The 27,153-nt window shown below is 42.8% G+C and overlaps 1 protein-coding gene across 1 annotated transcript; it reads right to left on the bottom strand.

The window, feature by feature from the left end:
• Positions 1-1,014: 1,014 nt before the first annotated feature.
• On the bottom strand, positions 1,015-16,733 carry PABPC1 (poly(A) binding protein cytoplasmic 1). The gene is made up of 15 exons (XM_064706410.1): positions 16,315-16,733; positions 11,522-11,715; positions 11,313-11,428; positions 9,329-9,468; positions 7,986-8,080; positions 6,310-6,447; positions 6,118-6,213; positions 5,427-5,699; positions 5,146-5,239; positions 4,877-4,987; positions 3,759-3,913; positions 3,250-3,334; positions 2,953-3,083; positions 2,595-2,690; positions 1,015-1,455 (listed from the first exon to the last, which is right to left on the bottom strand). The coding sequence occupies exons 1-14, from the start codon at positions 16,505-16,507 to the stop codon at positions 2,598-2,600; spliced, it is 1,914 nt and encodes a 637-aa protein (XP_064562480.1). The 5' UTR covers positions 16,508-16,733; the 3' UTR covers positions 1,015-1,455; positions 2,595-2,597.
• Between the last annotated feature and the right edge of the window lie 10,420 nt (positions 16,734-27,153).

Here is a 27,153-nt window from a genome sequence, read left to right as displayed (position 1 = left end):
TGCAATTTTCACCTTTGCAAGAGGGGAAAAATTAGGGGGCTCCTGAACTTTTGGGGGCTTCAGAAAGCATACTTAAGGGCTTTGACTGCAACAACAGATCAGAGAACACTGGCATTCCCACCACACAACACAGATTTCAGAGACTTCCAGAACAAACTAACCCTTCTTGTGAATTCCACAGAATGTGCATTCTTTACATACAGTAACTGAAACCCAGCAGATTTTAGTGGCTACTGGTCATGCCTTCCTCCATGACTAACAGATCTTTGTGCCTGCTCCCCACCCCGGCCTGCCAGGTTTTGTAAAAGCAGGACATACCACTTTCACTGCTTCATTTCTCCTTTTGCATTATCAATTTTGAAAAAGCAACTGATAGAGCCAATTATGGGCTAAATGGGGTAGGAAATACACTTTTTTTATTCCACAGGTCTGCAGAAAGGGGAAAACCAAAAAGCAAGGCAGCAACTGTAGGATAATCCATCTGTGGATGGACAGGCTTCAGTGTATTTGCTAATTCACAGAGTGAAAGTTTGTTTTACAAAAAAAGCAATTTTACTGTTTCTCTTGTTTATGCATTTAACACTTAGCTTGAATAAGCATTTAAGTATTAATCCTGCAAAACTCCCAACCTCAATATGGTTCTGTAGCAAATGGAACAGTTTATGTGTAAGTGCTGCCTCTTCTCACTTTAGTGCCTTTGGCCATTTCACTGCCAACCCCCTTTAGGGACTCAAACTGACCTGAAGAGCCCATCAACTCCGAATGAAGACAGAATTATTTCTGTGCTATTGTACACTAGACCAGATTCAGATCAAGCAGCAATTTATTTAAAAAACCCAAACACTTCCCCCACCCCGCCCTTCACTTCCATTATTTTGAAGACAGTCTGCAGGTGTAGTCTTATCTTCTCTACAATCCACTAAAACATACTGTAGAGAGTGGGATTCTAACTTGGCATTCTGGATGACAAGTTTATGAAAAGCACACTATACAAAAGAAACCATCACAAGCAAGTCAGTGTTTAAGGAATTTTTATTAAACCAAGAATTTTATAATCCAAATTATGTTTCTTTGCTCAGCTATCAATTCTCACTGTCAACTAAAACAGTGGTGATAATCTGAGCTTTTCCACAGTAAAGAATTACAAAATTAAAGAAAGGAATGCTTTAAATTTTTGTACTGTGCTGAAAATTCTTTTCCCCTGGGTTTATAAAACATTAATTTGTATTTTTTATTTTACTATTTTTTTTTAAATTTTAAATCAATAAGTAATCTAGGACTAGCATCTGTTTTGCTAGTCCCGGCGTTGCTCTGTACGTAAGCTTCAAAGTTTCCTTTCCTTTTTTTATTAATTTTATATTTTGCAATGTTTTTCTCAATATTTAATAGTTTTTCCATGTTTAGATTTTTTTTTCTTCGGTGAAGCGAAGTTCTAGATTGTAGTCCCGGATAGCTCTGTGAAGAAAAACAACATCGTTATGTTTTAAAACAAAAGCAGCACCTTGTATGTTTTCTACTACTGTGCACCATGCAGCACTCTGGGCTTGCATTGTTTCAATGATACCAAAGCTCTTTAGAAACAGAGTATCAGAGGTCCTCCCACTTTTTAGGGGACACAAAAGCATTCAAAAGTCTGATCCTTAGCAAGACAACACTGATTCTAGAACTGGACAGTCCCTCAGACAGCACTGCTTTAAGCACAATGTTACTGCAATTGACTGCAGGGCATCTCTACTGTTGAGGCTCATCAAATAACTACCAAAGCAGGATTTTCAATTTCCAGTTACTAAAACATCATGGAGCAGATGGAGTAATGGTCTCAAAGTATGGGCATCTTAGTTTAGGGGAGAGAATCTATTCAGCACTTATCTCCCATAACAGAAACGGGTAAAGATCACGACTCAAATTCTGCCTCCAAAAGGAAAATGTTATGCGACCAAATGTTAAATCCGGCACCTTCAAATAATAGCTACAAATGTGGAAAGTAAGTTCACAGGCAAAACCTAACTAGACAGAAGAGATAATAGATTCCTTTTTATCCTCAACTTCACATTTTTTCCCTGTCAAAATTGTTAAGCTACCACCATTTGCCTTTGTCATGCACAGTTAAGATACCAGCCCCACAGAAAGCAATGAAGAAAAAGCACTATTTTAACTGATATTAAATTCACCCAAATGTGAAGTCAAGACAATATACAGTTTAGTTTTCACTTACTAGACAATTTTAGAATTTGGTAAGTATGTACAAACTACGGTATAAATAGGTTCTTTAATTTCTAAGAAAAAAGGGAGTTGGGGTACCATTTTAAGCTTATTTTAATTCCACAAGTTGTTCTCAATAGTACGAATAGCAGCATTTGACAGAACTGCCCGCTTTTGCACACATGCCTAGAGCTAATTCCAGCTAAATGTGTTGTTAGAAACAATGACATGTCAGTAGCTTTTGCTAACCAAGTGAACACAGAAGCTTGTTTACCATAGCTGCTACTTCCTCTGGCTGCACATGACACAGAGTCTGGACACAGGCTGCTTGCAAGGCCATGGACCAAACACTTGCCTTACTCAATCTATGGAACTACAGTGTCCAAACTTACTTATTAAACACTTGGAACCCCAGTGGGATTATTAACTGCCTTTTGAGCAGCCTCTTTAGCTTGGTGGGCTTGTAGTACGGCTACAGCTTCATCAACCTGTTAAGTACAAATGAAAAATTAATTAAGGGAAGCTCAGCACTTTTTGTACATTTAAGTTCATAATACAGTGGAAATTATGCATATAAACAATGCCTACATTGTTGAGTAGAAAAACGAGAACATTACAATTCCAGTTCATGCAATGTAAATCACTGTCACCACTGCACTGCTGCTACTCCACTGTGCCAGCACCAACAACTGTTACATCAGTGTAGCCTTAACCATCTGTGGAACCAGTGTCAGGCAAAAGTGCACCCACCTTCGAACGAAGAGACTCAGGAGACTCGAGCATGTGGAGGAGTTCAGAGTTGTCAATCTCCAGCAACATCCCAGTGATCTTACCCGCCAGAGTAGGGTGCATGCTTTGAATAAGGGGGAATAGGCGTTCACCTAGAAAGAAGAAAGTTAGTCAGGGATAAAACCAGCCTAAATTTCAGGGATAAGGGAAACAAACTTGTTTATTGTTAAAACCATTTACTCTGCATTTAAAGATTGAAAAAGTGTACTTTAACTATCCTTCTGCTACAATGCATAGAGAAAGTTATCATATACATACCTAACATCTGCTTTTGTTCTTGTGGAGGGGCAGAAGCCAACATGGAAGCAGTCAAGGGTTCCTGACCTTGCACATGGACAGCAGGCTGCAAATTAATTGAACATTTGAAAATTAAACCCTGGCTCATAATTAGGTGCAGCTTCAAACAACCAGTATTTCCCAACTTGGCATACACAATGCCTACAGTGTCAGAAACATCAAAGAAATTAACAACTATGCCTATTCAATCAAATATTACTGCTTAGAGCTGAGTGATGATGCTGAAGATTATTAAAAACTGCTCCATGGAGGAGCAAATGCAAGAATTTAGGCTAAGGTATGAGGGAACTGAAAAGAACAAAGCAACACGGGATCACATCCTGTCCCAGGTGAACTTCAAACATTCTTAACTCCCTAGTGCTTTTACTCTACTGCCATGATGCACAGCCTGAACTGCCCTGCCATCACCCTCACCACCTTCCTCTGCAAAGAACATGAGAAAAGCCCAGAGCAGCTCCCAGAGCACACACCTGCTGCATGGCAACCTGGGGCTGCGTGTTGAGGTGCTGCTGGGGGTTGCGAACACCCGCGGCGTATTTGTACTGCGGGACCGTGCGCACGGCAGGAGTGGCCGCAGTGGCTGCTGCTGCAGGACGTGGGCCCATCGTCTGTGTTGATGTATTAGCTGGAAAAATAGGAACAGAATTCCATGGATGAATAATTATTATTATAATTATTTTGTCCAACAAACCAACTTAAATCAAATACCTAATTTAAGTATTGTGCCATAGATTCATCTTAATAGTATTGTCAACTGTCACGTGCAAAGGTTCAAACCTTGAAATTTAATGGATGCTGATTTCTGGTCACTTCATTCATGAACTGCCCTTTTTACATGCTACTGGAAAAAGATCCATTATAAAAAAATCCATTTTGAGTACTAATATAATTTCATTATAAAGTAAAGGACATTTGATTTCCTAAACATATTATGTCAGTCATTCTAAAAAAGATATTTTTAGGAAGTAAATGGCTGTCTGATACATTCTGCAAGAATTACACCTTCAGAGAGGCTGTGGACTCCCCATCCCTGGAGATGTGCAAGACCAGCCTGGATGGGGCTCTGAGTACCCGGGTCTAGTGGAAGGTTCCCTGCCTCTTGCATGGGGCTGGAACATAACTTTAAGGTTCCTTCCAACCCAAACCATTCAATGATTAAATTGGTCAATTCTGGTTCATTCAGTGATGTGCAAATTCTGCATTCATGATACTGGCTCACAATAATAAAGTATGTACATGTAAAATAAGACAAAAATTAGCAAAAGCTAAAATTGTATCATCTCAATATTTCTACATGCAAGCTATTATTACAATTGCTGCAACTATGTTTAGAAATGACAGAAGCAACCCTTACAGTATTACGGAAGCACACACAAGAGTAAGTGCTTCATCCTGAAGAGATGGGATCACAGCTGGAGTCTTTGCTGGGACAGTATTTAAAGCAATTACCAGAAGGTGAGATTAGCTTATTCATTAGGAATATCACATGTGATATTAAACTTACAAATGTTTATTTTGCAAGATCATGCTGAAACAGCAAAATTGGAATGGAAGTCCAATACTTAAAGCTTGCAGAAATCAAACTCACCAACACGCTGCGTTGACATGACTCGTGGAACCTGGGAAGAAGCTGGTCTCATGGTACTGAACGGTGGTCTGGGTGCTGCCGGGCGGATCGCACCAGGCATGTTCTGGAATGCTGTGGTTTAGAAAAAAGATACTGTTACCTGCTGAAACACTGAGCGATGACAACATGACAAACAGAAGACTATACAGCAATGCCATGAAAATCTATCTGAAAGTGCAAAGCTACTGAGTTTACAGCAATTGCTGGAAAGAGGTGAAGAAGTGACTTACGATGAGGTCTGGCACCCTGAGCAGTCCAGCGAGGACTAGGTCTAGCAAGTTGGGCGAGCTGATTAGTAGGATAGTACGCAGCACGGTTCTGAGTCTGCCAAACACAACATCATCACTTAACTTTGTTGTCTGTGAAGGGCATGCTGAACAGCCCAGCACCCTCCCACTAAGAGACTAAAATGCTGAAATCACAGACACATGCTAACGGTTTTATTTCTTGTTGTATTTAAGCAGATTTTATATGCAATACAAAATATTCAGTTACTCATCTCTACACGTACCTGAGGAATAGCTGCCATGAAGTATCCTGAAGGAGGTGCTGGCTGGTAGGGGTTGATTACAGGATTAGGTACTGCTCTGACACTTGCCATCCTCTGCATGTACTGGTTGGTGAGATGAGCTTGGCGCTCCTCTTTACGCTGGGCTAGAGCTACATATAATGGTTTAGTAGCCACAATTCTACCATTCATTTCTGTGACCGCTTTGGTGGCTTCTTCTGGCGACGAAAAGCATACAAATCCAAATCCTTTGCTGCGGCCACCTTCCATCATCACCTGTCAGTACAAAATTTAGTTTTAAAACTAAGTCTTCTGTGTCACACCTATTGAACTTGCATGAGTTTCTTGTTTCAGCTTATTAGAAGCAGGACCACAAGTTTAACTGAGTATTTTATATAAATGAGAATTATTGTGTAATAAATACCTAACAGTTACCCAAATAAACATGAAAATCTCATTAAATAATGAGCACAATATTGCACTGAAAGATGTATTTTTTCCCACACTAGTCTCACTACTTCGTTTATTTCAAGAAAGGATGATCGTATGGTGTTTAACCTGACATGTACAATAATCAAGATAGCTGATGCCCACATTTACAGTGGGTCACATCTGTTCCTGAATGAAACTTTACTTTGGTGACAGATCACTACTCATTTTCAGAGAACAGATGAGCACCATCTATAAACTTTACCTTTGCACTAGTGATTGTACCAAATGGGGAGAACTCTTTTCGGAGACGCTCATCATCGATCCCATCATCAAGATTTTTCACATAAAGGTTTACACCCTAAGAAAACAGGCAAGTTATTTTTAAAAGCAATTGTTCTGTGCAAATCTCAGAACATCATATAATAGAGTTAGCCCTCTTGATTTAAAACTCAACCTGGTATCTGGTGATCCTGTCCTGCTTCATTTGTTCAAACTTGCGCTTCAGCTCCGTCTGTCTTTCCACCTTTTTCTGAGCCCGGCCAACGTAGATTTGTTTTCCATTGAGCTCTTTCCCATTCATTTCATCTACAGCCTTCATATTGACAAACAAGAAGTTAGCAGCGCTTTTTGTATTCCAGCAATTTTCAGATACACAAAAAATTCAATTCAAATTAAAAATCTACATAAGGATTCTAGAAAAAGAGCTAATCCATCTTAAAATACCACTAATTGAAACAAAATACCCCAAGACTTCCCCACTTATGATAACATGAAAACTGCTTTCCAAGTATGCTTCTGTCGTGTTGAAGACAAGTCACAAGGGATGCAAACCACTTTTTTTATATGAAGCTGGAGGAAAAAAAACAAGTTGCAAGAACTATTTCTCCAGCCTTATCTTGCTAATGGCAGAAAAAAGCAAAGAGTAAGCAAATAAAGTTGAAAATCTTTAATTCACCTAGTTGTGTCTTTAAAAGTAACACCTGAAAGTGTAATATTTACCAGATCTTTCTATACTCCTTAAGCTACTCTATAAACGTTAAGCTACAGATGATATGTACAGCTTTTTTAAAATTTTTAGTCCTTCATTAAGAAAATAATTAGAAGTATGAAAATGTGAACTTCTTTCCTTCAAACTATTTAGAGTTACAACTCTACAGATGTAAAAACTCTGGCATGTATTTCTCAATTAATTTAAAACCAGAAGTCACCAGTTTATTGTATATGTTTATGATCAAAGCCATTAGACATTTCTACAGATACTGGAATTTTATGTTATTTAAAACACCCAACATGTGATTCTGACTACAGTAAGAGAAACTATTCATCACTTAATGTATGCAAGTCTGAAAAATGAAGATGTTCTAAAGACAGACAGGATTTGTTCTAATCTCTCGCTTGTGCACTTGCAGTACTGACAAATCACCATAATGCCTTTTGAAAAGCAAACTTTGTTTGTTCTGTGTACTGCATTTTTTCCCTGATGTTATGTCCCTACTGTCACAGTAAACTGACATATCAAAGCAACCAGTTGACAAAAAATTAAGTTACACAGCATACTGGCATGATATAGACATATACACGAATAAAAAGGACCATTTTCCAAAGTTACCCTTTGGAGTAAAACCAGTATTACAAGGCTCTGACTATTTTCTCACAGTTATGCCAAGCATGCTTTATAAAACTAATAGCTTTCCTGCTGACTATGCAGAAAACACAATTCTTTCTCTGCCTTTTGTGCAGAAGGCAGAAAGGCACAAACATTTTGTGCAACCAAACTGGACTCAGTGATTCAGAGATGTAGTGATTTACTATGCTGTATATTGCTCAGCATGTGAGAGTCCAAATATCACTGAGACCTTTAAGCCCAACTACAACAGGTTTTAAAATTATTCAAGATTCCCCATTTCTACACTAGTTCTAGCTGTACCAAGAGTATCTTACCAGGTTTCTCAGACCAACTGACATTTGCTCATAGGAAAGCATTCTAAATGACAGAAACTCTGGGAAGTAATTTAGGCAGTGAGCATCTCTTTTTGCAGTGTCCTTGACCAATTAAAAAACTTAATCACTCAATGAAACATTATTTGGGCTTCAGTTACAGGATTCCTAAAATTAAGTCCAAAAGCTTACTTTTTGGGCATCTTCATGTCGTTCAAAACTAACAAAGCCAAAGCCTTTGGATTTTCCACTCTCATCAGTCATAACTTTCACACTTAGAGCAGGACCTAAAAAGAGAACGAAATACTTATGCTTCATAGACAGTGTATTTTTCTCACCTTTTGAACATTCTCTTTAGAAGATAAAGTTTAGTTTATTCCACTTGTTTTACAAAGGACTCCTGCACTAATAGTATCAAGTAAATTTCATCCATTAATATGAAATTATTAATTTGTCCTGAAGAACTTCAGCCATCATGGCTGAAGTCCATCATGCTGAATTTCTTTTCTAATGTATTTTCAATCAAAATTTCACCTGAAAGTGAAAGAAAATTTCACCTGAAAGTTAATTAAATTTGTTTCATTATTAAAAATTATGACACTTGAAAAGTATTAGTGCTTCCATACTTTGAAGCAGGTACGGAAGGCCTTGCATCTAGGTATACTTTTTACTATTTATCCTGGTGAAAGGCCATCCTAGTTCAGCAATTTCATAACCTCTGAAAAATTGCAGTTCAAAGACTCAATTGGAAGTAGCCAATTTAGCTGTAGCAGCTAAATTCGCTACTGTTTCAATCACAGATACTTGATGAGCAGAAAGGAATTTTCTGTTTGTGCTCTTTAAGGCTGCTACAGGGTATCTCTTGTACAAGGCTTTCCCTTGCTTTACATAATATCCACTGGAGAACAGCAAAAGCATACAGGAAAAAAAAATAAAAAAAAAAAGGTGAGATTGAAAATAAAACGTGAAGAACCTCTAATGGCATCAAGGGATGTGCCATTCCCTATTTTGATGGCAACACATCATATGCATTACTACATCATAATCAAATGTTCCCCATAATTTTGCCCTGTGTGTAACTGAGGATCAAGGCAGAATCTCATAGCTTGGTGCTGGAAGAGTTCCTTATAATTTTCTATTAGGTCAACCACCACAACGCAACTGAATAACAGAGGGAAGTTTGCAGGTCAATGGAAGCAGTAGCAAATTCATTAGTCACACATCCTGTAGGTGCATTTATAAAATCAATCTGTACTAAACCATAGAACACTGTAGAACCCATAGACACATTACTTCCAGATTACTGAAAACAGTTCTCATGGCAGGATTAAATATGATATTCTGCCTATTTAAAATTCAGGTATTACTGCACTTTTGAATCTGAAACTGGAAGTACCCACTTCTTGGTAATCTTTATTACATTTCTACATCAACATCAGACAGCTCTGATTTCTTGTATTTCAAGGCACTGTACAGATAAGATACATGTAGTAAACTGTAGTTCATTTGTATTTATATAAACATTAAGACATTACCAAACTTGCCAAAGAGTTCCTTAAGTCTCTCATCATCCATGTCTTCTCCAAAATTTTTGATGTAAACATTGGTGAATTCTTTTGCTCTGGCTCCAAGCTCTGCCTCACGTTCCTTGCGGGATTTAAACCTTCCAACAAATCTGGTTGCAGGAAGAACAGAGTAATACAGATTAAAGCAAGTGTCTCAAGGTTTAAAAATTTACTTTAATCCTCTGGCATTGTATTTGATTCCTAATCAGTCTTCTTCACTATAGGTATGAAATTCTTTGAATAAAATATTTATGATAAAACTCAGTCAGAAACACAACTCCACTGTCCTTTGCTACACCAGCACGTTTATCCCAGTTACAAGGCAAGAAAATGCTTTCAAGCCATTGGTGAAATTGCTCACTGTTATAAAACAGCCTTTGACAACAAGAGCTCGACAATGGAAAGAGTACTAAAGAGGCTGAACAGAAATTCTAGATAACAGCATAATCCCTAAAAGCAGCCTAAAAGCAGTTACTGCTCTCTGATTCAGATTTTAAGCAAGAGATATTTAACTAACTGCCCTCCCTCCCGAGGATACCTCTCCAGCCTCTATCTAAGACTTTGCTTATAGGCATAGTGAAATAAATAGTTTAACTTGCTCTTGAGTCAAATACTGTTGCAAACTCACTGGGAACACCAAAGGTTAGTTCATACTGGCAGAAAAGGAACAGAACCTGAACATAACATTCTGCAGCCCAAGGACATGCCTTAGAGCAGACTGTACATGGCTGACATTGATTTCTGACTGTAGCAAATTCCTTCTTTCAAATTTTATTGTAGGCTCTAACTTTAGAGTCACAAATTTGAAAAATGCAATTCAGCAGCATATCAGTAATTTTTAAACTTTGACAATTTCACCTAATTTATAGCAATCAAGTACAGTAAGAATGGAAGTGCAACATGTTCAGCAGATTTTGATAGTTAGTGAAGTGATTTAATTGATTTCTAAAAGACTAGTCTGAATAGAAATTCAAAGCAATAGAAATTTCTATTCTTTGAATAGAAATTCAAAGCAAAATTAAGTGTCATGATATATTTTACTCCTGTGCTCTTGTGACTGCATGTTGACCATTTTTACTAATTTAAAGTTGTATAACAATGGACGCTGAATAAAAACATCCACAATATGTCAGTCAAGAACAGAACAAGCAGGAAAACTAAAGTTTCAAAATATATGTTTTCCCTGTATGTGTCTTGGTCTATCCATCTCTACATATAAAAATAATCCATGACAGTAAACTGATGCTGATTTCTATTATCCCTTTTCCAAACCCTTCTAAGTATCTAGAAAGCTGTTCTTTTGCAATTATACCAAACACCATAATGATCCCTTAGGCATAGCTGTGAAGCACACTCACTCCTTCAGCCTAAATATTATTAAAGAAGTTGCCAAATAACATTTTTTTCCTACAATGTAGAATAATGATAACGTTTAAAACATTACACTTCTCAAAGTTTTATTTTCTAATCCCTAGATATGCCTATTAACAGACATTCATACAAAAATATTAGTCTAATCTGACCACTCTTCAGTGCCATGTAAGCACCCTTTAGTGCTAAGTATCAGCTCACTCCAAAATATGGATAATACACTTATCTCACAACTGTTATAAAGGATGTATTATACAGAATACTCAATGGATTGTATTTTCTCTCAGACCAATAAGATCAGAAAACCAGGGAAGATCCCAAATCCTCATTAAAGTCTTGGCTTATAAGACAATTAATACAGCGATTTTTTTCCTCTGGAGTTCGTTATTTGTCTTTTTGACCTTGGACTGACTCCAGAACAAGCAGGTGATACAATTCTTAAAATGTGTAGCACTAAAACTCTACATCTTAAAATTAGAAATTTTCAGAACAACCTTCCTTTCCTAGGTAAGATTTTAAATCTTTGTCTGCCCTAAAATGAATTTCAGCTTGCTGATCCCCAAATACTGATTTATGTACTTACACTTTGCGGTCATTAAGCAGCATACCATTCATTTTTTCAATAGCTCTTTCTGCAGCTTCTTGTGTCTCAAAATGCACAAATCCATAACCCTTGGATCCATTTTCATCACACACCACCTATTAATGAAAAACCTTTGTTGTAATACCCAAGGAATGTTTCCAGCATAAACTGAGGAGTTTGTGTGTCAATGCATTTTATTTTCCACTAACCTTACAAGACAGGATGTTCCCAAAAGCAGAAAATGTGTCATACAAAGCTTTGTTATCAATTGATTTGTCCAAGTTTTTGATGAAGATGTTTCCTACACCGCTTTTGCGCAGAGATGGATCGCGCTGAGACCACATGATGCGCACTGGTTTGCCTTTAATGACATCAAAGTTCATGGTGTCCAAAGCTCGTTCAGCTGGAAAAACAGTATGGAATTAGTAGGAAATGCTAGGTATCTTAATAAGCATACAAATACCAGCTGAAGTACAGTTCTTAATAATATTATCTTATAATATTTTTATGATTTCAAGCCCAGCACCATCACCAAGCTGCAAACGCAAGCCTCCAGTGTACTCTGCTGTATGCAAGGAAGAACTGGCAAAAACTCATCAGCAAAAGCTGCACTTCAGAAGGAGCACAAGTCAGCTGAGAAAGCTGCAGCAATCTCATTAGCCCATAAGACTAGATCTATGAAAAGATGCTATGGTGACAGAAGAAAAAGCAGCAAGCGGCAGCTGTTATGAAGTTTTAACATTTGTGAAAACCAGTGGCTTCTCCCATATCACACAGATGTATATTGTGTCAATGAAAATGCTTTTAGGGGTACAGCTTGTGCCTATACGAGGCCTTTTGCAAATATTAGCATAATAAGAACACCTACAACACCAATACTACCCCATAACTGACAAAATTTATTTGCTAGACGGATATTCAAGCCTTATTCATGCAGTTATTCCACAGAACGTCCTCAGTGACCAGAAAGATCTGTAATGAAATTCTGAGCAAGAGACAGTTCAAAGAGATTCAAAACTGGCACTTACTTAGTTTAGAAAATCTGAAATGATACATATATTTTAAAAGCTCACAATGAAATACATATGAGCTCAATGAAGGAGCAAGCATTAAACAGCAAACCAGGGTAATGTAAACCACGTTTTGTTACTCCAATGGAGTAGTTTTTCCAGAAGAACTCCATAACTAACTTTTCAAATTCTGCATGTAAAATTTCTTGTGTATTTAGATGGGGAAGTATCAAGACTTGCTCATTTTTCACACGTCTCTTCAAAGCCACAAGACATGTCTGTGATGTTATAACTCATCTTGTGTATTTAAACACAAAAGAGCAATAGTTCCAAATACAGCAGTTCCTTTTCATCCCTGTTCCTCTAAGTCTGGAAGAACACTGAAAAAAGTCCCAATAAATACCTGAAGTCACACCCATGGATACTAACTCACTTCACTGTAATATGGAAATATCAAAACAATATGATGTTAACAAGACTGAAATCAGCTTAGTGATAGTTTAAATACAGCAACCATGTCAGTTAAAATTTTTTTTCAGGAGGACCAAGGGCCAATCACATCGTGAAAATCCTTATTTAATGTTTTTGCTCTTTAGGTGCTGCTTTTGTCTTGAGCTATATTGTTGCATGCCATGGCCAAAGACAATTTGCAGTGATCCTGGGATTCAGCTGATATACCATGTTTTATTTCCTTTCTTGTGACATTTTCAGATTAGAAATAAATTTTAAGATTATATTCTCCGAAGACATATAAACAGATGGATATTAACATTTTAATGGGGGAAAAGATTATTGATACTATTACCACATTCACATGACAGTAGCAAATCAGCAATTTATTTAAACTGAAGCCACATAAACTAGATGCCAGTCTCCTAAATAAGTTAATAAAGCTTTCAAAAACTTTAATATAAATTAAGCAGGAGAGAGAAGGCAACCTAGATAGAATCAAAATCATTGTTTCTATACTACAAGGGGGGGTGGGGGGGAAAGGAGGGGATGAAAACAAACCAAAAAAGGAAAAAAGAAAAAAAAAAAAAAAAACCCTGTGGATATCAGACTGGCCACAGCAGAAACTTGTAAGACTTCACTACTGCCCTGGAAGTCATTGGAATTATTACTGCCAGCACCAATGGATGTGCCAGCAACAAACAGTTCATTATTTCCAGAAGTAGTAACAGGGCTTCCTTTACTTGAAAAGAGGCTTTTCTAATTCATGCTAATTGCTTCTAGAATAATCCTGACACTCCTCAAAAATGCGTGTTCCTAGACACATTTCCCAACCATCCGACTGGAAGTGGGTCCATGGGTTCTTTGCAAGCATTATCACTCTTAACAAATAGTGAGCCCGTGTCTTAGACCAGTGCAATTTCTCCAAGGGGACAGCATGGAAACTTCAACAGCTCTCCTTTGGAACAGAAATACAAGAAAATTAAGTTTTTCTGCTGAATTGACACTACATTGTAATTCCATGGTAGATTTTAAAAACATTACTAGACTCCATCTAACCAGGTACAAGCCACTGTCATTAAAAGTCCCAGCGAGTGAAGCTGGCTCACTTTCATTACATTTCAGTCATAGAAGGCTGTGCCGGTTGCAGGAGGCAGCTCCGTTCAGCAGCGAGCTGGACACACCTACCGGGCTGCACTTCTGCTGATTCTGCTCGAGCTCTCATTCAATGACTCACCAGCTCCCATTTTAGTCCTGAGCAACTGGACAGTCCACTTTAACAATTTTAAAATCACTCAGAATATACACTTAATGCCAACCTGTGCTAAAGGTAAACAGCAGCAGCTTGAAACAAAAAAAACTTCTGGAAACATAACCATTCTAAAAATCCAAAGGATTCTGCTGCAGTTTCAGATTACTCAAAAATGTTTCCAGTTTAGTGATTAAGACAGATTGCCTGAGTTTTACTCCAGACTATGACTCAAATTCAGGAAAGTCACAACTCTGACATATGTGCATACCTCACACATGTGTCATCAGGCCTAATTAGTTTTTAGAAGAGCTTTGTGATCCCTCGTTTAAAGACAGCTGGTGATGTCAAGCACACCTTCAAAGCTATTTTTCAAAACCAAGGTAGTTGTTACTAGCTGTTTATAGGCATGGACTGAGATGTAGCTAAAAATTTGGCAAAACCAATAAAAGGTTTGGAATCAAAGCCAATAAAAAGTTTGGAATCAAAATGAAACCAGGATGATTGTAAGAATAACCATTTATCCTCAAAACTCCTAGTTCAAGGTTTCTGTAAATCAATATTAAAAAGCCCCCAGACTACAAAAAGCCTACACAAAGTCCCCAGCAAATGCTTTCTAGGTATATGCCAAGAATATAAAATTCTGAAAATCTTGAGTAAGTATAATCTCACAATAATACTGAAGCATATTTTAAACAACTGCTTCCAGATATGTACCAGATGCAGGTTTGATAAAGATGACAAATACTTTTAGCTGTACTGGACTATTTATAAACTAAAATATGTGTCTCCCAAAGCCTGAAAAACACAACATTTGGAGTAACAGCATCTTTCTAAGAGACATATTCAAAATCTGAATTAAGCACTGCTCAGGTGAAAAAGTTCTATTTATTCCCACATTTGACAAATTACAAACCAAGTCACAAAATGCACTGGCTGCGCAACTAATGATAAATTGTGATAAAGTCAGCCCTTATGGAACTCTGGCAACACTAAGTAGAAGCAGCATTTAAATCACCCTCACCTTATACCCTGACATTATTATATCACAGTACTGACCTGTGCTAACCCCTTATCTTTCTGAGAAACTGCACCAGACATTTTTATTTAATGAAAGCGAAGTATGTCAAAACAACCATTCAAATCGTCTCATCCCAAAGCATGGCTGAATAAATCAAAAGCTCTCCGAACTGAGAGCTGATAACAGGTGGAGTATCTGCCTATTAAGAAGATGAGGCAGTAACTTTTACTACGTACATACAGATACCATCGGTACACCAAAGTCTGATCTGATAATGGCTGTATGCTAAAGCTAACTCTGAAAGCCAGTTCAACCTAATTGCTTGAAATGTTTGCCATTTATGTATCTCACTTTCATATACTTGAAAATAAAACCATTGTAATGGAAAACTGTTTGCTTAACTGTATTTGAAATCACGTATCTTCTAGTTGGCCAATTGCTTTTTATTTTTAATTGGACTCCACAAAACCTAGAACCAGTTACAAGTGAAACACCGTCCAAATGGATCACACTGTGTTTCCTAACATGCCCAGAACTGCAGAGAAAGTTTCTTTACTGATGTAACTTTGGAGAAGCAGCGTGAAAACGCTTCATGAAAAAACAAGTTTCATAAAAACGCGGCTTGGGAGAAACAATGTCAGAGAATTTACTGCGAAGAGACAAGAGTGAGAGCAGAACTCGAGCTCCAGCTCCATGAGGAAGGAGCACAAGGAGGCCCGAGCGGTTCCATGTCCTCCCCGCACGTGACAGACCTGCCATGGTGTCTGAACAAACGCTTCGGCCTGGCCGCCTGTGCAAGTGCCCGGCCACGCCGGTGCGCCCTACTTCCTCCTGCCGGCCTGCTGCCCGCGCCCTCACACACACCCAGCGCTGCGCGGTTGTTAAAAGGTGCTAATGACTGCCATGCTTTCCTCAAGCTACCCTTCATCTCGGACGGACGTGGGGAGCCGCCCGCACACTCATCCACAATCCCCTCCCCGGCAGCGGGGGCAGCCCCGCCGGGCCACCGGGGCTCCCCGGGCGCTCCCCCGCCCATCGCCGGGGCCCCGCGGCCGCTCTCGATGCGCGGAAGCGCCTCCCCCCCCGCTTCTCCGGCCGCCACGAGGCGCGGGCGGCCCGGGCCGCGTGTAAGCGGCGGCCACAGCGCCAACTTCCCCCCGCGCCCCGTCGGGTCCGCCCCGTCCCGGGCGGCAAAATGGATGCGGGGCGGCGGCCGGGGCGGGGGGCAGGGGACAAACATGGCTCCGCCGGCGCCCGCGGCCCGGCACTCACCGTCGGCGGGCTGCTGGAAGTTGACATAGGCGTATCCGAGCGAGCGGCGGGTGATCATGTCCCTGCAGACGCGGATGGAGAGGATGGGCCCGGCCGGGCTGAACTTCTCGTAGAGCATGGCCTCGGTCACGTCGGGGTGCAGGTCCCCCACGTAGAGCGAGGCCATGGGGTAGCTGGGGGCGCTGGGGTTCATCCTGCCGCCGTCTCCCGGCGCGGGGGGGGCGCTGACGAGGCGGAGGCCGCGGCGGTCGGTGCGAGCGGGGCCGGCGAAGACGGCGCGGGGCCGCTCGGACTCAACGGCTGCGGCGGGTGCGGCGGATGGGCGGGCGGGGGTCGGGTCGCGCCGTGCGGGCCGGGTGGAGCTGGCGGCGGCGGGTGCTGCGCTCGGCGGGGTCGGGCTCGCTGTGTGTCTCCTCTCGGCTGCGCCGGGTCCGGGGACTTCGCTTCACCGGGTTATTTTATATCAAACCGGCCGTTTGCAGAAAGGTTGTCGGGAAGGTTGGATGAGGAAAGAGGGTTATTTTTTTAAAAGGTTTTTTAAGATTTTTGGATTTTTTTTGGCTTTTTTAAATATTTTTTTAGTAATAAATGGTGCTGCGGGGCCGGGCCGGCGTGTCCGGGTGGTCCGGAGCACACGCACTGCGCACACAGCTCCGACGGCGGCCGGGGGACAAGGGGGCGGCCGCCGCCCCGGCCGCGCTCTATATATACCCGCCCCGCCCCCCCGCCCCCGCCGCGCGGCGCGCCACGCACCGCGCCGCGCGCACCGCGCAGGCGCACCTGCGAGCGAGGGTGGGGACACGCGCGGCAGCAGGCGCGGAGCGGCGGCTTCGGCGCATGCGCGAGGGCGGGGCGGGTCGGAGGGTTGGCCGCGAGGGGAGTGCGCATGCGCCCGCCCGGCGTCACGGGGGGCGGTGCGAGTGTGGGGGCGGCTCGGCACCAGGGCGCACGCGCGGGAGGGAGCGCACATGTGCGCGGTTGGGGGAGGGCGGGTAGGCGGAAGGGCGCGTGCGCGCCGAGCGGACCAACGGCCGGCGCGGGGCGGGGCGTTACCGGCTCGCTCGCGAGCTCCGCGCGCCCCACTCGCCGCTGCCGGGCCGCGCGGGGGAGCGCGCGGGCGGGTCTAAGTCGCGCGCTAGGGGCCGGAAGAGGGCGGGGCTCGCGGCGCCGCTTGGCGCGTGCGCGGTGACGGGGTGGGGGGAGCAGGCCTCGGAGATGGCGTGCGGCTGCGGGAGGAATGAATGTTGGAATGTTGTCACTAGGCCGGGAATAAAGCGAGATTAGCGTTTAAACTCTGCTCTGGTCGTTCCTTAAGTTAGGCGTGTTTTATCGCTGTGTTCTGTGCTAAAGAAGTTCGGGCTGTAGGTCGGAGGGCCTGGGGAGTTGGCTGGGCCTCTCTGCAGCTCTGTGGGTGCGTGAGGTGACCGCCGCCATCCCGGGCGGCCTGCGGAGGTGGTGCCAGCCCGCATTCCAAACGTGCCTTTGGAAACCTGCCATGCGAGCGTCGTGACTTGTGCCGTACACGGAATTTCTCAGGGAGAATCGCACGCAGAATCACAGAACGAATTAGGTTGGAAAAGGCCTGTGGGATCATCGAGTCCGACCTTTGAATATCACCATGTCAATTACACCATGGCACAAAGTGCTGCCTCTCGTACTTCCTTAAACACCAAAGCAGTCCTGTGGGGTTTGGAAGACCTTGCTTTATTTTTAGTTGGCTTCTCTAGTCAGAAATAAACATTATTCCTTTTGTGAGAAAGGAAAATATTTTCCCATCAATTAGAATTCTAGGGGGCTTTTTAGTTATTTGTGTTTCAGATTCTTACAAAATAATAGAATCAAATAAAATGTGCTTCATTCCTGCTAAACAAACGTAAAATATTTTCACTAAACACTAATGCCATTGTAAGGCTGGAAGCCAGATCATGGATTTGCAGAAGTCCTGGATGTAACTGCTCTTTTACATTTAATGTAGTTTTTCTTAGTGTTTTCTTACTGTTCTTTACACAGTTTCAACACAAAGAAAAAGAATGGTCTGCAGTTTTGCATCTTGTTTTCTTGTTTTATGTTCCGTATGATGATTTATTTCTCTTTGACTAGCATTTGCCATCATGGGTTTAAGCAGAGCCGTAGGGGGTAGTACTTGTGGAATTTTGCTGTCAAGTGTGAAGGTTGCACTTGCACTCAGCAGCTGCTGCAGTTTCCCTGCCTCTTGTTGGAGGTGACCGAAGCCACGGCAGAGCTGGCATCTCCCCTGTGCTCCATGCAAAGTGTGACAGCTTTGTCCAGCCCCCGCCCTGCCCTGCCCTTAAACTGAGGTACCCTCTGCAATCTGAAGCAGCTGACAGTGAGCACATCCTGAGGTGGCAGTGTGGCTTCTGTCAGCTGGCTACAGCGGATGGCCGGCACCAGCAGTGTCTTGTAGTGATGTTTGATGTGTTTGTTAAAATTTAGACGGTGATCTTTAGAGAAAAATAGAATTTCTCTCGTTTAAATACTGGTTTATAATGCCCTCCCTAGGATGTACTATGTACTGTTTCTGTCTCCTTTCCTTACATGGTCCTGTTCATCACCTTGTCTCCTATCCCCAAACTGTCCTTTTTCATACTTGCTTTTTGTATCACACTTTTCTGTCATTGGCACTTGGTCATATTATTACATGTTCTTTCTTCCCTTGCATGTTCCTGCTCTTTCTTGTGAGTTAGGTTGCTCTGTTTCCACCCTTGGCACTCTGGGACAATGTCAAGATAGAGCCCAGAGCATGGTAAGGCATTTCTCTTTTACCCAGTTTAAGGAATCACATTTGCAAGTTTTGTTCAGCACAGAGGGACTTTTTGGAGATCTTGTCTCTTAACATGGTATGATTTCAGAGTTTTTTAACACTAAATGTGATTAAGGCAGTAAAAATGCATTCTCAACCTTATATGGATATCCAAAAGAGTTCAAAATATTGTTTAAAAGCACTTTCTAAGTAAACTTGTCTAGTGTTTGTTTTCAGCAAAATAATATATTATTGGGTCTTGTCCTCACAGATTGCACTCCTTTGGCTTTGACCTGAAGCAAGGATCTAACTTAAAAGTTTTACTGTCTGTTCTCTCCCCACTGGGCTTGTCAAAGCAGCAAATGGGACTTTAGATAAAAGCCTGCTCACAGTACGAGGTAGGTCTAGCCTCTAGCCCCTCTGATGGTGCCCAAAACAAGTGTTTTGTCCTCCTCCTGTAGCAAACTGACTTTTCAAGATGTGGCCTAAGTGTTTTAAGGCAACAGGAAAGAATGCTTTCATGCTTGAGGCCCAGAATTTGCATTAAACTTTAGATTCTGGTGCTGCAAAACACTCTTAGTGATTTAGGATTGAACCTTGCAAAGGACCAGGACATTTGTGTGCTTGCCTCTGCTGATTGCCCACCAGAGCTGCAGTGCAGAGCCCCAGGTGAGATGTGGGGTCTGGGAGGGCTCCTGCCAGGAGAGCCCTTGTTGAGTTTTACCTAATATTCTCACCTGGGTCTCTCCCAGATCCATTTTAGCTCTGCTGCTCTCAGGTTCTACATGGTGTCTGATAAAAGTTTCTGTAGAGGGCCTGTGTTATCAGCTGGGCTTATTGCCCAGAGCTGGTGTGTCCTGTCCTTGCAGGGGTTTGTGTGGGTGGCTGGGCCTGGAAGTTGGCCTTCTTAGCAGAAACCACTTCTTTGAAACCCCAGGTTTGAGATTTAGCTAGAATATATAACTCAGTGCTTCCTTGTCAGCTTCAGGGAATTGCAGTCAAACAGGAATTGAATGAGGGGCAATAATTCTTTAATTATAAATCTTTTAGGTATTTTTGCAGTCTAGATAAGATGTGCCTGGATGTGTTGCATCCTTTCAGCTCAATGTTCACAGAACTAACAAATAGGAAAAAATGTAAAGTGTACACAATGTTTTTCACTGACAGCAACTAAGAAATATTTCAGACTTCCCAGATACATTATTTCTAAGCATAAACTCTACAAAAGTTAAATAAAGATCCTTTGTAACTTAAAGCTCTAAGCAGATACAAGATTTTTCTTTTGTTCCAGTGGTATTATGATTTGTGAATGCAATTGGTTTTTATTCTAGGCTATCATGGAAATAAGGAAGTTATTGAATTTCATTCAGACTTCAATAAATTTCCTCTCTTGCCTAGGAATTATGACTTTTTGATACATGATGGATGACACAAAACTGTTGGACATTATGCAAAACCAGCTGTATAGTTAGCCACAGGAAGCATTTTTAAATAGTATCTGTAAAGTGCCAGTATTGAAGATTTTCATTTAATTAACACAGCCTGAATGTAAAAAAGGTTTTATTGTTTACCCAAGTTTATAGGTAGCCACAGGAAGCATTTTTAAATAGTATCTGGAAAGTGCTAATATTGAAGATTATTTTTTAATTAACACAGCTGATAGTTAAGGTCTTATTGTTTAGAATACACACACTGTTTCTGAGTTCAGGAACTGCTTGATCATATTCACATCTCAGCATTTTCCTTTTGTGTTCAGCTACAGGGCACTGCCATGTGCTAAAATGGCACTGTGAAAGCTAAAACCTTGATGGTCTGTGTTAAAGAGATAAGGAAGAACACGTACCTTTTGAAGGGGAGTGCCAGTTTCTTTAAACTAAGTGCCTGACTGATAACACTGTTTGCTTTTGGTAGCCTGCTTAGTCCAGATAGTGTTTTCAGTGCTAGATTATCTTTTGAGCTCGGCCAAACCCAAGTTCTGAGTAATTTCTTTAATAAAAAATGGGGGAAAAAAAGATATGTCAAGACCTCTGAGCTCTGTATTTTGATCCTTCTTGAATGGGAGCAGAAGCAATTTTGCTCTCTTGTTTTTGGGACTGTGCTTCGTTTGTACAAAGAACTGTATGTCTGTTTACTGAACTGGTGAAGGAGAAATAATTTTGGCAACAGAACAGGGAAAGAAATGTCATTCTCAGGCAGTCATGACATGGGAAAGGTAATAGTTAATTACTTTGTAATGTGCCTGAAGCAAACAAAGCAACAGGTTTGTGCAGTGGGATTGTTTTCCCCAATGCCAAGTGCAGCTGAGGAAATAGGAATGTACTGAACCAAGTTTGGCCAGGAATATTGCCTCGAGTACACTTTGTCTCCCCCTCCTCACTCTAAGAACTGGTTAATTATTGAGCCTTGGGAGGTACTGTCAGGGTTGAAAAGATGGATGGGCAGAGGAAGAGGTGCCAGAGCTGGGGCTGGGCAAGGAGCTGCTCTGGGAAAGCTCTGTCTGGAGCAGAGGGACAGTGCAGGAGCAGGGCAAGTCCATGCTCAGCTGTCACTGGCTGCACTGAGGGCAGGCTCAGCTGCTCTGGGTCTTCTGGCAGCTCTCTCTCAGCCCTTCTTCCGTCCCAAGGGTGAGATTTGTGCTGCTCCATTCCTGTCCCTAACACAGCCCTCTCCTCTCAGCCACATCCTCTGCTCCCTTTCACTCTGCTTGATGCAATCCCTCCCTCATTAAGAAACCACCAAGGTATTGTGAAAAACAGATTGGCGTTTCCCTCTGCCCTTTATTAGCTACAATCAGAGTTTGTTATCTCTGAGGCTTGCTCCCTTCACCAGTAGCTGCAGCATTTCTTCCTGAAGAGCTGAAGTACTCTAATCAAAAACATTTCAGTATCATGCTGCTGTTCCTGAGCGTCCTCAAAGTGCCACACAGTGACCATTAAATGTTGTGTACTTGGGGAAACAAAGTCACTGCCATATTTCTATGCAAGCACCAGACTGTAGACTGTTAAAGATGCAGAATTTTGATGGGTGGGGGAATGGTGTAGAGAAGAGACAGGAAGAAAGCATGGTAAGTATCCAACTCCATTCTCTCCTCAGGTGAGAACATGGTATCATCCCAATGGAGATCTTTCAATATTTTTTTTTCATATAAATCCTCTGAGGGTGGCAGTTCAGTCTCTCTAAGGAAGCCTATTCTGGGGTGTTACTCTCCTTAACTTGTAAATTATTTTTCTAATGTCTGACCCAAGTTTCCATTTTTGCTGTTCTTTCTCATTCTATCCCCGGTGGAAGTGCAAAATATTTTTTCTTTTCTTTGGTTGGTTTTTCTTTTTTTCTTTTATTTTTAAAGTACTTTTTTTCTAGCAGAGCCATGCTGCTCTTCCAGGGTATGCACTAGAAAGTGTTCTGGTGTGTGTGCTGGCTCAGGGAGTGGGTTAGACTGGAGTGACCTCTGGCATGAACAGATAATCTGCTTCAGATGGGCATTGCTGAATTAATGTGTATGGGACAGTGATTCCTGTGCCAATCTGTGATTTCCTGTTCCAAGGGAAGCTGCTATTGCTGTGCCATGTGCACACCTTGTGCATGATGAAATGCCAGACCTTTCATGTTGTGGATATTCCCTTTGCAAGAGGCTGATGGTAGAACCATAAGAGTGTGTTACTTGAGAAAAAAAATGGACTTTCACAGGACCAGCTGCAGTCATTCAATTGCCAGGAGAACCAGAAGGACCAAATAGCAAAGGATGCTTTGGTCAGTTTCAAGAGAAAAGTCCTGTAGCTGTTCACTGTGACTTGAGATTACCCATACACAGGACAAATTTCTGTGTTCCATGGATAAAGCTTTGCCCTGGAATTTTCTCACAGGTCTCAGTCCAGGCTCTTTGACCATTTTATTATGGTCCTGCCACCTTTGAATCAGTAGCCTGTAATCTCCTGAGCCAGGAGCCTGAGACGGCAGCCTGCAGCTCCTCTAGTGCAGCCCTGCAGGCCCTGCCAGCCTGTGATTAATCATCTCAGTTCACACCGTGAGCCAGAGAAAACTGCAGGGCCCATCTGAAAACCAAGCACAGAGAGGAAAAGTCAAAATGAAGCTGAGGTAGAAGGTGATTCCCAGGCCTGTGTGAAGCTGAGGGAGGGCAGAGAGGCAGAGTGGGTGGCAGGGCTGGGCTCTGTGTCTCCTGCAGCCTGATGCTGAGCCCTGGGGTGCCATGGGAGGGATGATGGCTGAGGAAGGAGGGTGCAGGCCATGGAGACACATGCTTGAATGAGATTTTGTTGGCACTCTGCTGGCCTGATTGAGCTCTCACACCTCATGTTGGTCAGCATGTATCAGCTCCACAATGCTGCACCCACCCAAGGATTTTGTGGATCTCTTTGCCAGGCTCCCTTTTCCCAGTGCCAGCACAATATCTATGCACAATAATCTCCCATTTCCAGTGGGACTTTGCATCAGTGGCAGGAGGGTCCAGGCAAGCGTATTATGGACCTGTGCACAAGACCTGAGATCTGAGGCAGGAAGAGACCTGCAAATAGCAGAGAGAAGGTGCAAACAGGATTGAAAGGATCTGTGACTGGAGGGAACTGGTGATGTGGAGGATAATGGGGCAGATGGAGAACAAAATGGAACAGGCAATAAAACCTTCAAGGTTCTGTGCAGGGCCAGGGGTTGTACTCGTTGATTCTTGTGGGTCCCTTCCAATTCAGGATATTCTGAGATTCTGTATAGGAAGTGCCATGAAACTCTGACCCAGACAGAGATGACAGAACCTGCATAAAGCCCCTGCTCATTCAAGTTAAACACAATTGTTTGGACAAATGTGTTCCACCATGAGGAGGTTATTTCAGTAAATGCTTCTGCCTTTATCCCAATTTTAGGACATTGCAGCTCAATTGATGGTGTTGCCAAACTGTGGGCCATGCTTGTGAAAGGAGCCATGGCCATGCCCATGACCTGACGTGGGCTTTGTGGCTAAAGCTGACCCTGTTCCTCTCTCCACTTCTGGCACCACAGCAAAGTTGTTCTCTCAGCTCAAAGGGATGGGACTGGCCATCAGGCACTGCCCTGCAGTACAGCTCTTACCTGTGTGAGGTGGGAGCAGGGTCCTGCCATTGTCACAGGCTGTGATCTTTTGAGGTGTGTTTTGTGCTGTCTCTGGCTTCTGAAGCACTTTGGGTACAGTTGGAACCCATTGTGGCCAAACCTGGTGTTCTCTCAGAACAGGAGTGTGGCCCTGCCTGGCCATCCTTTAGAGGGCACTGACTGACTGTGGTTCCATCATCTGCTGAATGTGCCCAGGGACTTGCTGCCACTGAGGGAAGGACCATTCCCCTTTCCTGCTCCTTTCTTCTGTTGCACTCAGGGCTTTCTCCCATTCTCCAGCCCATGCTGTCCTGACCACTTCCCTTTTAAGGGCTGGTTTGTTGTAGGGTTGGTTTTTTATTTTTTGAACTGAGTTAATTTGGGATGTTTTAGTGATTTCAATCTGCTCCCAGAGTCAGAACTGACACAAGATAGCAGCAGGGTGTGTAGCCCAGAGACAAAGGGAAACTGTTCCAGTGCTGATAAAATGCTAAATGGCCTTATGGCCTCCTGTGGAATTATGTAATTTGCAGCAAAGTTCTAGAGAAATAATTAGCACTAATTTTGGTCACTCTGTTTTGCCTAAAAAAGGGGAGAGCAGAAGGAAAGGAGACAGATTTAAGGGATGAGTATTGGTGAAAGGACGGAAGAGAGAGATGATATAACATGAGGAGCTTCAGGTCCTGGGGCTGGGCATGGGAAGAGGATTTCAGTGACTGTCCAGAGCAAGGGGGATTTCACTAACAGCTGTAAGGGGTGCCTAGGGCAGGATTAAATGTCCAGTATGTCTGGCGTGTGTCCCCTTTGTCCCACAGAAGGGCAGGGCCCAACTGGTGTGGAAAATACATTATGTGTGTCTAGCTAAGCACCTGGGTCTCTCTGAAGACCTGAATTCCTCTCCCACTGCTGCCACATTATTGGTGTTAGATAAAACACATTTCAGGGTTTTTTTGTTATGTAAAGTCATCAATTCAGACTCCTAGAACTGCCTCCATCCCTCTTGCCAGGTTTGAACCTTTCCCCTTGGGTTTTATATGAGTCTGCAAAGAAAGAAAGTCAGTGAGCAGAGGAAGAGGAGCTCTGGGCTGGAAATGGAGCAGGAGCTCTCCTGCCAGCCAAGACAAGCACAAAGCCAAATGACCCATCTGGAGATGGTCCTTGGCCCCTCAGCAGCTGGGGCTGTTCTCCCAGCTGAGAGTGACTCTCCTTCCCCTGCTGCAAGGGAGTCAAACCTGTCCACTTACCTGCAGACCCAAGGGGCAGGTAGCAAAATACCAGGTAAAGCAGAATTAGCAAAAGATGTGACAGTATACAAATTCCCCACCCTTCCTAGGCAAGATGACAGTTCACTGCCTTTGACTGGGGAGCTGGAGCAATTGGAAGCAATTGTTATTTGAGGCGTTGTTGAACTGGGGGGACTGCTTGTGTCTCAGCCATCCCTGCAGAGGAGCAGAGCAAAAGCACTGGCTGCTGGAGCCTGTGGCACATGCTGCCTGCTTGTGAGAGGCATCTGAACATTTTGGTGCTTTTCTGCTTCTAGAAATGTTCAACCTGCTCTATGCATCAGTGTCCATCCGTAGATTGCATGCACCTGCCCAGCTTGTGGGTGTTCTAGTGAGAAATCCCAAATCCTTAGTCCTGGTGGTGTGCTGTTCCCATGGAAGCTCACTGGAGAGCAGCAGGATGGATGCCTGGTGAGGGCTTCCTCCCCCAGGTGCTGCATTTGGTGGATGCAGTGAGAGAGCCGGGCACTGGTGACTGGGCCCAGAGAAGGGAATTCCCAGTGGTTCATTGCAACATCAGCCTTGCTGCACCTGGGCCAGGACTGGGTGCCAAGGGTGTTGGACAGTGCAGCACAAGCTCTGCTCCACACTGAGCTGATGACTGGGAGAGAAAGGGAGGGCAAGGCACAGCACCAGGGTGTGTATAACCCATCCAAAAAGGGGCTGGAAGAAAAGGAGCATGGAGGGAATTACATCTAGCCCAGCATTATAGACTTCACTCAAAACAAGAGCTTCAGAAACATCTCTGATGCTCTCTTTGCTTGGCCTGCATAGTCTGGGGGCATCCTGAGTTGTTCTGAGGCAAACCCTTCCATCCTGGTTCCTACTACACTCACAGGCAGCCTTGCCCCAGATCTGCACTTGCTCTGTCTGTACAAGTGACAGCAGCCTCCGAATAAGCAGAGGATGTTAGCTGTCATCCACTGAGGATGTGGCAAAGGCCTATGGACAAGCAATACTTGGAACATTGCTGAATGTTTAATCTTAATACTGCTTAAGATGAAAGATGAACCATTAAAAGGCCAGGAATTTTTAACTACAGTAGAATGAGCACAGTGAAACCCAAAACAAAAGGAAAATGAAATAGAAACAGCTATTAAAAATGTCATTGCATAGGCAATCCAAATAAATATATAGATGTAGAAAAAAGAATGTTCTTTTCATATGCTGCAATCTGCCAGTTTTTGAAAGCATCATGAAACAAGCTGTTGAGCAGTGGAATGGATAAAACCAGACTCCCAAAACAAGCTCTGCTGAGCTGCCTGGCCCATTCAATCTCACTGCCAGTGGTGCTGCTGCTGGGCCAGAGGCAGGTGGGGCAGGGCCACCCCAGCTGTGCCCCCGTGCTGAGGGGTGCCTGTGCTGAGTGGCACATCTCATCTGCCACCTGCCAGACCAAGCCCCTGCCAGGCGAGCTCAGCCTCCCTTCCCTGGACAGGGCTGCTGCTATCTCTTGCTGCTATCTCTTTCTTCTATGCCCAGCTACCAATTTGCAGTAAATTTATCAGAACACCTCTGTATTTGAGGCACCTTGGCCAAATTTCATCAAGGTTACCTAGGGATACTGAGGAAGAAAGCAGGCAGTCAGGCATTGGGATTATACAAGTCTCTTGTCTTTATGAAATGCAGACTGAAAATAAATGCAGAGCTCAGAAGAGTAGGAAATGCCTCTGGCTGTTAGAGAGTGCCAGGGACTGGGACAAGTGCTGTGCTTTG

The sequence above is a fragment of the Zonotrichia leucophrys genome, chromosome 2 (assembly GCF_028769735.1).
Source record: "Zonotrichia leucophrys gambelii isolate GWCS_2022_RI chromosome 2, RI_Zleu_2.0, whole genome shotgun sequence".
NCBI lineage: Eukaryota > Metazoa > Chordata > Aves > Passeriformes > Passerellidae > Zonotrichia > Zonotrichia leucophrys.
This window is presented reverse-complemented; position numbering and strand designations above follow the sequence as displayed.

Excerpts from the sequence above, each read along its gene's own strand:
- PABPC1 (XM_064706410.1), bottom strand. The coding sequence starts at position 16,507 with ATGAACCCCAGCGCCCCCAGCTACCCCATGGCCTCGCTCTACGTGGGG. Across the intron at positions 11,716-16,314 it reads CTTCCAGCAGCCCGCCGACG|CTGAACGAGCTTTGGACACC; the intron begins GTGAGTGCCGGG and ends CTGTTTTTCCAG. Across the intron at positions 4,988-5,145 it reads TCAGGGTGCCAGACCTCATC|CATTCCAGAACATGCCTGGT; the intron begins GTAAGTCACTTC and ends TCTAAACCACAG.